The 12,523-nt window shown below is 38.0% G+C and overlaps 1 protein-coding gene across 5 annotated transcripts in view; it reads right to left on the bottom strand.

Annotated features, from left to right (window-relative positions):
* The window catches only part of LOC112451604 (acetylcholinesterase-like), an 89,392-nt gene extending 78,633 nt beyond the window's left edge, over positions 1-10,759 (bottom strand). For 2 of the 5 annotated variants that reach the window (XM_025011316.1, XM_025011317.1), the window contains exon 1: positions 5,798-7,014. In XM_025011316.1, coding sequence (XP_024867084.1) covers positions 5,798-6,992 — 1,195 coding nt within the window. In that variant the 5' untranslated portion in view covers positions 6,993-7,014. Of the gene's footprint in view, positions 1-5,797; positions 7,700-10,449 lie in introns of those variants that run through there. The other 3 variants (XM_025011314.1, XM_025011315.1, XM_025011313.1) reach the window with 3 other exon arrangements.
* Between the last annotated feature and the right edge of the window lie 1,764 nt (positions 10,760-12,523).

The following is a 12,523-nucleotide window of genomic DNA, read 5'->3' as shown; positions in this document are numbered from 1 at the left end:
CAGTACCAAGGGAAGTAATTTGCTGACATGTGTGTAGACAGTACATATGTGAGCGGGGAAGGGGCTACCACAAGCAGAGGTGGGTGGGGGTGGACCTCGGTTCGCGTGAAAAGTCATAGATATTTGGTCAACAATCGAATTGACCGACTTATTATTACCGTTAACGAGACTGAGAAATTCGTGTAGTTGCATGGTGAACTCTTCTATAAACGAATTGTGCAAAATCGATCAATTCAATCGTTGACAAAATACCCATGACTTTCCACACGAACCGAAGTCCACCTCTACCCACCCCTGCTTGCGGAGGAGAAGCGGTAGCCCTTCCCCCGCCTACCTGTGTACTGTCTATACACACATATCAGCAAATTACTTCTCTTATTAGAACTAATGTGACTTTATAATACCTAAAAAAAGTATTAAAATTTTGAAACTTTAATTTGCAATTTTTTCTGAACTAATGCCGTCCTCCACTTGCATAATATCCCTCGCATTGTAATCTGTAATGTGATATGCGATTTGATACGTTGGAATGGAAGAGATACAAATTTACGACAATCCATTTTTTATGAATTTTTTTGAGCACGTACAAACATAAAAAATCTATGTCCTGCACTATCTATCATGTAATATTCATTATGTTTTATTAAAATATATATAAATGTAATTTATTAGCTATATGTGCATGTTCTTACTATCTTTAAAAAAATCATAAAAACAAGAAAGACTTGTTCAAAATAGATGTCTTATATTTTTAGATCAATAAATTTTTTTGAAATACATAACTATATGTAATCATTTATAAATATAACGTAATTCTGACATTAAAAATAATTATAAATATATTTTTATTCGTTTGTAAATACTCTGAATACTCTACATTTCATTATTTTTATCTCATATATCGCTGCTGTGTTTCTTCAAGAGATTTGAGTTCATCAAAAGATCATGAATTTCGGTAATGCAATAAACGGAAATAAAAAATGGCACAACGATGGCGATTTAACGCGCCCCCAAACTCTTGCGTTTAAAAAATTAAAAATACCGCGTTAGTGCAGCTGTCGCTATCCGAATATCGTTAATCAATTAACCCGACCTTAACCCAATGATGAAACGCATTCTGAGCCTCTTTCCCGTTATCTAGGCTTTAAAGTGGAACGTCCGTTGTCAAGCGAAAATATCCAATAAAGAATGGATCGTACAAAGTGTCCGTTTACGTGTGCATACATATAGGTGTTTGTTGAGTGTGGCAACAATTTGACTATATCGAGCTCGGCATTATTGAATAGCGATCGTTACTGCGTAGACGTAATGGTCTCTTGAATTGAAATCACAACGTATTGCAATTTGATAAAATATACATTTACTTAAATTTCCTGTTCTTTCCAGCTCAATAATGTCGGATATATTGATTACAAAACAATATAAATTTTGTTATTATGTTATAGAATATTCGTTAATAAACGTACTTGATAAATGCAACAGTGCTCCTTCAAAAACTGAAAAAAGTGAGTAAGTTTCGTTACAGAAATAGCGCGAGACCTCAATAGGTTTTTAGTTGCCACTCGGAAAAAAATAACACTTCTTTCACGTATTTTTGCACAGATTCGTTCCTCTTTCGGTACATTATGCAAAATATTTTGTCGCAAGAACCTAACTAGCACATTTTATCCATCGACAGGCGAAAATATGAAACTTGATCCGAATATAAATGCTATTTTACATGTGAGCAATAAAGCACAGCGCACACATAAATCTATGGAAACCATATATCGCGTAATACGTATAAATGTCAGTGTGCTTAAGTACACACATTGCTTAAGGCCAAAGTATAACTATATAAGTCTTAAGTGCCAAGTAGCGTGTAAACCGCGGCGTGAGAGGTTTCGAGTGAAAGCAGCCCAATTTTGATTAACAAGAATTATATCTTGATGCAACGGATGTCGAGTTATGTTGACGGACATAATTATGGAATTAATATGTAATTTCATCATGAATTACAGATCCGGGTTGTCAGTTTCTTCGATATACAATAACTGTAATAACATTTCGCTATTTCTCATGAGGTTGATATACTATATATATGTATATACAATATTCGTGTATGCATACATAATGATACTTGACACTTGTCATTTCACGTTATCAAATCGTACAGAAAACATGACGATATCAGATAACCGAGATGTATGTTGTTAATCGTCAGAATAAAAGAGGAATACGAAATATACTATAGCAATATTTTATATTATGCCAATAACATTTATCCATATGATAATAAAATAAATAAAAAATGTCACTTCATGCGACATCAGCAGAGGTGTAGGGATTTTGATGCAAGTCTCTAGAAATTATCATTGAAATTCAATATATCTTGTTATACAACTTGTATATATATTTTAATATGTAGTGGATTTTTCGACAAAACCTTTGAAGTAAATCTTATGATAGACAAATTTTTATATAAAAACCATCATTTGTCTCAACAACATTTGTCTCTTTGACATATTAAACACCATGATAATTATCAGATCAAAACTTTATTGAAACAAAATCCGCTTAAAATTAATTAAAGAATAGAATATTGTTATATTCATTTATATAAGTTCTCGAAGCTAAATTTACTTAAATCCTTCAATTTTTTCCTTGTAATTCAAAATTAAAATATATTTATTACTTTTTCCAATTACTAACTGAAGTTATTTTTTTTTAAGTGAGAAATTATCTTTTACATCAATTAGATTGATATGAATTTTTACACTTAATTATTAAGCAGATAATTATTGTTCTATAATCTATAATCTTGTTAAATTAAATATCACTTAAAACCAAAAATCCAAAAAACTTAAAACCTAATTATAAAACTAAATGTGTGTGTGTGTGTATCATTTTAACAAAAATTATTTTATTATTTTAAATAAAATATTTTATTTGCCCCTGCCACAGAAATATTAATAATTTCAAGAAATTTAAAAGTTAAACTAGATGTCGATAAACGAACCAGCGTACCTAAAGTAACATAATTGTGACAATGTTTCATAAAGCACCGCGAAAAACAGATTTTAATATACATAGGGTGCATTCGGGGAGACGCTATTAACACTATAAACGCAAACGCTATGAACTTTGTTCGAGGAGCCAATAGCGCGACAACGATAGCAAGCTCCCCGAACGCAGTTTAAGCGCCAATAGTATTTCGTGCCTCACCTCAAAAATAATAGCGAAAATAGCGCGAGTGATGACGTCACGCTGCCTTTACAGTGACGTCATCATCGTATATCACAGCGCCACAAAGCGTCTCCTCGAACAGTTTTGGACGATAATTGTGCTAATAGCGTGCTCCTCGAATGCACTCATAATAGTACCAATCGTTCTCCGTTTCCCTCCCCCCCCCTCTCTCTCTCTCTCTCTCTCTCTCTCTCTCACCCTTCTTCTTCTTTCTCTCGAATATCTTTAATTAAACTTTTTATGTCGGTGTACGCGATTGAGCTCTGATCTCAGCAAAAATTACACTCCTCAACAAACGTATTCTATCCTCGATTTGTCGTTACTAGAAACCTGTTTCCGATATCAGGTAATACGTGTGAAATTCAATCCAATTTCAGCAATAGCTCCGACGCTTTATCCTTGTTTCGCTCGCGCTATTTAATCTATTTTATTTATCTGTTTTTAATAATTTAAAAATTATCGCCATTCAGGTGTACGGTAATTAATTCCAACGACACATAGAATCTCGATACCTCTCTTCCTCGATATCTCTCTTTCACGTTCTTTTCCTCTATTTCTCTCTCTAGAGAATAAATAAAAGAAGACAGAATTGCGCGTGGTGTGGTGGCTCGCTGTCAATACCAAAGTTTGATTAACCGATTTAGCGAAGGAAGCTTCGTTATATTTTGAATTAAACTCCGCACGCACTGAACGTGTGTACGTGTGTACGCGGTTTCTACAGACAATACCGATTTATCACCGCAGCACGGCATTTGCATGCTAGATAGATGCGCCAGAAACAGAGAATGCCTGGATAATCAAACATAAGATAACGATCCTACGTAGGAAGCAATACGGTCATTAAATCGACAGTAACTCTCGCGTGTCGAGAATAAAGATAGTGGTGTATAAATGTTCGATTGGATTGCTACAATACCGCTTATGCGATGACATAAGAAACAAATAAAAAAAAAGCACGCACTCTCCACTTTTATTAATCTTTCTGACATAAATTTTTATATTTATTCAATTCGTGACTCGCGCCTATTGTTTATTCCAATCAATAAGCCAAGTCTTTATCAAATCTTTTTCCGCAGTTATTAAAACTTAATAACTAGCATACTTGAATGTCAATATGAGACGAGTATACGTTCCCATGAGAATGACGAGCTCGTACTTTCAAGTTAACAATATAAGTGAACATCATCAACATATAGACAGAGCGTCGTGCATTATACAAAATTAAAGATAACATATATCAATAATCCTCTCATCAAGGAGATACATCCGAGTTAGACTGGAGGCGCAACGTACATGCCGTTTCACTATTGGTCATTTAATCGATATACGGCAAAACTACATACTGATTGGTCGCGACGTAAACAGGTCTTTATCATTACGTAGCCCTATCTGGAGTAACCCATGGGTTACGTAATGATAAAGACCTGTTTACGTCGCGACCAATCAGTATGTAGTTCTGCCGTATATCGACAGTTTGATTATTTATATCATTGAAAAAAAAAAGAACGGCGCATGCTTCTAATCGTAAGTGTCAGGACTTTACCGATAACCCTGTTTACTATACCATAGACGTAGACGATTACTACTGCAAAATAGCCACATTTTATTAAATCCTGCAATCCCTACATTTTATTCGCTTTTCTGTCTATTTAACAATTAGAAGATTGTCGCGAGAAACACGCGCGCACAAAACATAAAGTAGATGTGAATAATCGCGAAATAATTAAATCGTGAGCGTATTTTAATAAGGTAATGAATAAAACAGTTAGCTAACTATAACGTGAGATGCAATTAACGGAGATTGCTAAGATTGAAAGCGTTTATATAATATCAATATTTATAAATTAATGTCTGTTATAAACGCCCGATCGACAATGTAATAATTCAATGTACAGCTCCATATTGAATTTTAATGATAAACTGATGCGCGCTTTGCTGAGAGAAAAAGTTTCAAAACTTTTTTTTTTAATTTAAATAAATTTTATGTTTCTAAAAATAAAAAAATAAACAATCAACCTTCTGTTCGTCAAAGAATTAAATATGTCAAATGTGTCGATAAAAATTGGGTAATTTGGTAACAATTATATAACATAGTGTAGCCTGCGCACGTATTTAATTTTACATATTTGCTGAGAATGCCTAAAGATGCCATAGATTGAGAAGTGACGTGAAAAGACAAGTGGTATAAAAAAAAAATATATATATATATATATACATATATATAATAAAAGGATATATATAGAAGCTCCAAAAGAGCTATCATGTGTAAATCTCTCTATTTCTCCACATCGTGTAAACTGAGTTATAGCGAACTGCAGTGCGCTATTGACGTCTCATCCATATACTGAAATAATCGTAACCGGGAAAGAGACTGCTTGACCCAGTCCGTAGGCACTCCGTAGCCCGAAGAACGCGGCTCCGCGATCAGAGAAAACACATATTCTCATTCACAAACCAGCAGCCGGCCATCCAGCTTGGCTTAACCGCACAGCCGGCCGTAGCCGTAAACAGCGTCGGCGGTAATTCCCTCGTAAAACAACACTCGCACATGTCGCACCGGCAGTATCCCTACCTTCATTCTCGTTATTTCCAATCAGGATCTCGGTGTCTTTGAAATCCGCCTCCCTGACCAAGTCCAATGGATCCTTAGGCAAGAAGACCCCGTCGATGGTGGGCGCCGACGGAAAGCCGAGAATACCCCAGTAACTGTTCCACTGTTGCACAGAGAGAGTTTTCGCGTCGACCGACCTCATGCAAGCCATAACTCGTGCCGGGTTCTCTTGCAGCATCGTCGAATTGCATCCGCAATCGTCCACCAGCACCCGAGCTACCTCGTTCGCCTTCTCGCCGGTCATGTAACTCCACGGGGCGTTTAGGGTGCCGCTCTGGAGAATACCCCGGCGCACTAGGCCTTGCGTGACCGGCGAGATAAGATGCAGGGATACCGAGCTACCACCCGCAGATTCGCCGAAGATCGTGATCAAGTCGGGATCGCCGCCAAAGACGCGCGCGTTCTCGCGGAGCCACCTGAGAGCCAGGGCCTGGTCCCAGAGGCCCATGTTGCCCGGCGCCTCCTCGCTATTCATAAAGTGTTGATTGAGGTACAGAAAACCGAAGGCGCCAACCCGGTACTGTATCGAAGCGATGATCGCGTTACCGGCCGCCGCCATAATGTCGGCGTCGTAGACGTCCAGGGTGGCGGTACCGCTCATGAAGCCACCGCCGTAAACCCACACCAATATCGCCATGCCGTTGTTACCGACGTTATCCGGCGACTCCTTGTGACGTAGACGTAGCTTTTGCGGCACCCAGATATTGAGGTAGAGACAGTCCTCGGAGATGTTGGTGTTCGGATTCCACATTTCTTCACCCTCGAAGCCGGGAAAGTACTCGTAGCGCTCCTGGTAGCAACTGTTGGGCAAGGTGGTAGCGTTCAGGATCCCGTGCCAGGGCTCGATCGGCAGAGGCTTGCGAAATCGCAGAGGCCCGACTGGAGGCTTCGCGAACGGCACTCCGTAAAACACGTGAACCTCACGATCGAGCACCGTGCGGGAGAAACCGCGCATCAGCCCGCTGGTAGTCTCCACGACTAAGGAATCGTGACTACCGCCGTCGTGACCACCACCGTCGTGACCACCGTCGTGACCACCGTCGTGATCACTGTCCTGGCTACCGGCACCGTTCGCTCGCGTGATGCACGCGCTGTGCAGGCTCAAGCCTAGCAGCAACAGCAGCAACGAGGACGGACAGTTCATCCAAGAACTCATGATCAGACCGGATATCCTAGCCGCGCTCGGATAAGAATAAGCAAGTTTCGCTCGAAATTTTACTAATCGGCCAAGTTCGACGTCTTTGAGTGTCTCTCTTCGAAAACCCTCGGTGTCTTTTGAACAATATGGAAAGATATAGATAGACGCTGTGTGACGCTCGATTATTTATCCATCGGTACTCGGTATGCGGTATGCGGTATGCGGTACCCCTGCGAGCGTCTTTACGCAAAAATAAGCTCGTTGAGTTTTCACTCGACACGCATCGGCTTCGTCAGATTTCCAGGAAAGAGACAGAGAGTGAGAGAGAGAGAGAAAGAAGGTGAGTGAGTGAGTGATGCTTCAGGCGAATTGTCTCTCGCGACGTCTTCTCGTCCTTGTCGTCTTCGTCTTCGTTGTCACCGTCTGGGAAGGAGTTTCCTCTTATGCATACGGTGCATCAGGAAGATCGCGATATCGGGCGGAGGAGAGTGATTCTTTGGCGAAGAGTAAGGCGATTTTGAGGGATAGAGTTTCCTTAGGAATCGTCGATCTTGTTCAAGCTGCACTCAGTGCACTTTGCGTGTTGCTTTTTAGCGGAGAAAAACTTTGCCACTCCATAAAAAGGCCACTCACTATGTTTTTACCACTCTATGCTTCTATATCTGATATCGATTTTTGAAAAAGGAAAAACGATAACCTTTGCAATCCGCTAATATCGCGAATATTCGTATCTATTGAATTGCTCAATTTGCCTAAAGACTGAGATTAAAATGCATTGTGCATTAAGCTAAATTTTAAAATAATAAATAATAATTCGCAATTGTGCCATTGATTACGCGACTAACTTTTAGTTTTCGCACAATAATTCCAAACTCAAAATAGTAGAGATGAAAATATATGTTACTTATTCTTCATGTAGTTACTGTATCGTAATTTTTTGTAATATTTAAATATACATGTATATTTAATTTTTATACATATATATATGTATATTGTTATGGAGAAGCAAAAATATGACGAATCTTTTAATCACAAGTCGTTAGAGAACTACAGCTTGTATAAAGAACTTTATTTTTCCAAAATGCTCTACTCTTCTAAGAAAAAAATCATCTTTTAAACAATAACGCTAGTCATTTGGATTAATAGATTAATTTGGTCAAAAGTTAATTTACATCAACTTGCCCGAAAGATCGACATGATCATTTATAAGGATACTAAAACAACAGATCTCTGTCCAGTTGCTTAAAATATCAATGTCGAAATCGAAATACTTTGTAGAGACATGGGTCATACTTTAAATTCCATGGTGCAATGTCAATATATGACATTGGATATTCCCTTTTGCTACAAAACTTTTATAGGTCATTGAATAATAATACCCACGTAAAAGATTTAGAATTGTCATAAAGCGTTTCCCATGGGTAGCATATCTGCCAAGAGAGAGAGACTCAACAAGTTAGCGAGTGGAAAGCCGGCATTTGCACGAGGGGACGGTACGTTCTCTTTTTCAATTCTCTAAGCCTATTTAATAAAAAGGAAAAGGAAATGAGATATATATATATATACACACTTTGTCAAATAAATCAATTCCCTACACGAAGACTCAAAGTGTTTGATGAGAAATAGCCTGATGCAACAATAAGAATAAATAATTTATAGAACGCCAATCTTTAAAATAAAATCACATCGAAAACCATTATCACGCAAAAACTAAGATTATTCCTTGTATATTCCTTTATGTGTTCATTGTTTACGTGTACGTTATAACCACTTTTTACGAAGAGAAAATAGTTATTGTCACATATAACATTATAACATATAATATAAAATTATTTTTGCAACTAAATACGTATTATTATCACATATAATAATAAATTATATTACTTGCTACAATAAAACAGTGATTATTATCGTGATGCAAATAATTATCTGCATGCGATTAAGTTTCTAGTTTTACCAAAGGCACGTAATCTTTATTTGATTCTCTTTCTGTTTTCAGAGGGTCTAAAACGAGGACTAAAACGAGACGAAAAGTTTATTAGACTACTAAAATTAAATTAACAATTATGAAAGCGTAGCATATGCGTTATCAATCGATAAGGGTGTAAATGATGCTTCGCATGGATAATCGCATTCCTATACAACTTCAGTTTTCCGATTATCGCATTACATGGCCGTTTGCGACACATGATAATAATTTCGTATTTCGCGAATCAGTTTCTACTTCCGACTATAGTATCCGCTGTAAACCGCAACGCCGGAATACCGCACGGTGTCGATTGCAATAATGCAGTCCACCACGAATCATCATTAAAGCTTCATGAACCAAAGATAGAATCCCGCGACGGCATATGCATACTATTAAACCGCTAATTGTAAGTATAACCACCACGCGCTGTATAATTTAAAACTCGATCAACGTGCGTATCCACAATTACAACCAACAAATTTCTTTAAGATTGGCTAAAAATCTCGTCGACACAAGAACGCAAGAAGGAATCTGTATAGAATCTTGTCCTTTGAAAGAATTACTTTATTATAGATCTTGAAATACTATCTACTTTCAAAAGCAAAATACGTGATAAATAGATTTCATTTCTTAAGAGCACTTTAGTATATATTCAATGACTTTAGACTTCAATGTTCAATCACTGTGTTGATAACAGAATTCATATAAAATCTACCATGCAGAACTTGATCTTTTGTCATTTAGTTAATTTCATTTCCATGATGTAAAATATGTACGTGTTCCTTTTGCGAAAAAAATTTTTTTAGAATCTATTTTCGAGCTGTTGTTTTCTTCGGCTATATATATGTATAGAATTACATTAGCATTGTAAAATTTCTTATGCTTTTCTTGAAAAAAGATCACATCAATTTTTTATGAATTATACAAAAGAAAACGCAGAACAATGTGAGGAATCGCGATTACGAGAGAGAAAGAAAAGAGAATCTTAAAATTAAAATTCGGTATTTTAAAATACAACTAAAGAATATTCCAACGCATATTCTTCATATCACAAGGAAGCGAACAGTTTTTCCAGACGTAAAGACACGTTCTCCGTCTTGAATAATGGATCACTATACTACTTTGTAAAGAGCGAACTTCGTAGCTTCTTTGCACTAAATTGCAAGTGTAACGGCAAACAATTCCTCCGAGATACATTCTCTCAAATGATCTCTAACCGGATCAGCTAAAATAATTCTGGCGCTACTTTTGGGGGTGAGGTAGGGTGGGATAGGATAGAGCGGGAGGGGGAACGGGGAGGAGCGGGGAGAAGTGAGGAGGAGGAACCGCCATTGCCCCTTTTCCCCATAAAGTCACGCCAACAGCGACAAGCTATTCCTCATCAAAACCACGAGCTCTCAAACGGCCAATTTCCACCCTCTAACCCGATCTTCCCCGTCACGATCTTTCTTCCCTTTTTTCTCCATTTCCTCCTTCCTTCCCTCTTCTCTTGCTTTCTAAACTCACCCTACTTTCCCTCCCATACACACTCCCGTGCACAATATACACGCACGCGCGCAGGATATAGAGCTTCACCTCTCAAAATCGCTTCCGCTTACTCGTCCCTCTTTTCACCCCCCTCCCCCTAAAGTTTATCGTTTTCAGAAGCGACTTGGCGTCACTCCTCACGACGTGTTTTCCTATTCTCTCTTTACTTGCCGATGACGATCGCTAGAAATTACGATTTCGACTTTACGAAATTATTCCGGCGGGCTTTCACGAAGAGCGCACCACGTACTATGTAGGAACAATATCACGCGGCAGCCGGCATGCCGCGTTGCACGGGGTCGACTGATCGAGGAGGCAGAAGTGGAGGTGGTGCTGATGGTGCTGGCGGTGGTGGCGGTGGTGGCGGCGGTGGCGCCGGTGCTGGTGGTGCTGGCGGCGGTGGTGGTGGTGGTGGTGGTGATGGTGGCGCACGCCTCGCGCATAAGCCCGCGCGCTCATACCTACAAGCGACCCAATCTTCAAACGTTGTCCTTGCTTCCTCCCTCTCTCTCTCTCTCCCCCTATCTCCTCATCCTCTCGATCTTTCTCTCTACAATTCTCTCTCTCTCTCTCTCTCTCTCGTGGTTTCGTTCGTCCACACGCCCACGTCGTTCCATCTACAACGCATGGCGGTATCTCTCTACCCAGCTTTATCCCTTGGTCCTTAATCACCCGAGCGCACGGGCAAGCCTGGGAATCCGCCGAAGAAACCGTCATTTCTTTCTGTTTCGATAAGCAGCATAGACGTGCTCCGCGCCAGTCGGTTCCTTCTGCTAAATGACTAGATCGTAGACCGAGACGGAGCAGCTCCAGTTAACTGTTGCCGAGGGAACGTTCGCGCGAAAGTGTGTTTCGTGCACCAGCAGCACCACCCGCTCTGCGACACGTGATACGCCACTAAAGGTTTCGTGTCTCGCCGCTGTGATCCGATTCTCGAGATGCAAGTCTCCAATGTTAACAATGTGATCCGCGATTATTTTGCAAATTGATTTGTTTCTTTTTGCTCAAGTAATCCAACGGAATACGTGAAACTGCCGGTACTATTACCCACATGATTATAAAATCATACAATGCTCCAATAACGACGTTAATATTCCAAATTATTATTTCCTAACGATTTTCTAATAACTAGACGGATAATATTTCATAATATTTTCATATTTTTATAAATTATAAATAAATATACTTCTTTTTATTTCACAAAATAAAATGTTATTAGAAAAGACAGCCTGAGTTGACAGTCTGTGTAACAAAGGAACACACGTTCTAATTGCCTGTTTGCACAAGTATCGCTTATAATTATTAATCAAGTGTCTCGAATCGAATTGTTGAATTTAATGTTTTAAGCTGCTTAATTTTCACACGCTTGATTTTTCTATAATAGGAATTAATTTAGTCTTTAATTTGCATAAAAAGATAGAAATAAAAATACTGATTTTGTACGTGTCGATATGCACGTTATCATCGTAATGTTTATCGCTTTAAATGTACATATAATTTTTGTTACTTAAAGAATAAAAATATATTCTTAAAACAAGGCTAAAAAAACATGCAAAGTTTAGCGTTATTCGCCTTTTTCGTTTCCCTAAAAAAGAATCATGAAAAATACCTTTTTTACGATTTTTTAAACCAGAATACTCTCTTAAAGAAAAAGAGAGGAACAATACAATGTTCATAACTCAAAGCATAATTATGACAATATAAATAATCATTAAAGTCACACATGTCGCAAAATATTACCCATCCTGTATGACTACCTTAAAACAATTTATGATCAATGGAAGAAAGATATCTATTCTAAAAACATTTAAATAAGTATGTTTTTAACATAAAAAATATAATTACTTTTATGTAAAAATCTCTTATAAAATACTTTTATACGATAAATTATGCTATAAGACAAAACTATAATAAATTTGTAGATACTTGTTTCTGTTAAAATTATCAAAAATTTAAATTCATGAATGCAATCTTTTCTATCTAACGATAAAAATTTTCGCTGATTGAATCTTACTCATTGTCAATCGAAAATAGAATATTTTCAATTGCACGT

This window comes from Temnothorax curvispinosus, unplaced genomic scaffold (genome assembly GCF_003070985.1).
Source record: "Temnothorax curvispinosus isolate PA1 unplaced genomic scaffold, ASM307098v1 QBEX01002412.1, whole genome shotgun sequence".
Taxonomy (NCBI): Eukaryota; Metazoa; Arthropoda; class Insecta; order Hymenoptera; family Formicidae; genus Temnothorax; species Temnothorax curvispinosus.
This window is presented reverse-complemented; position numbering and strand designations above follow the sequence as displayed.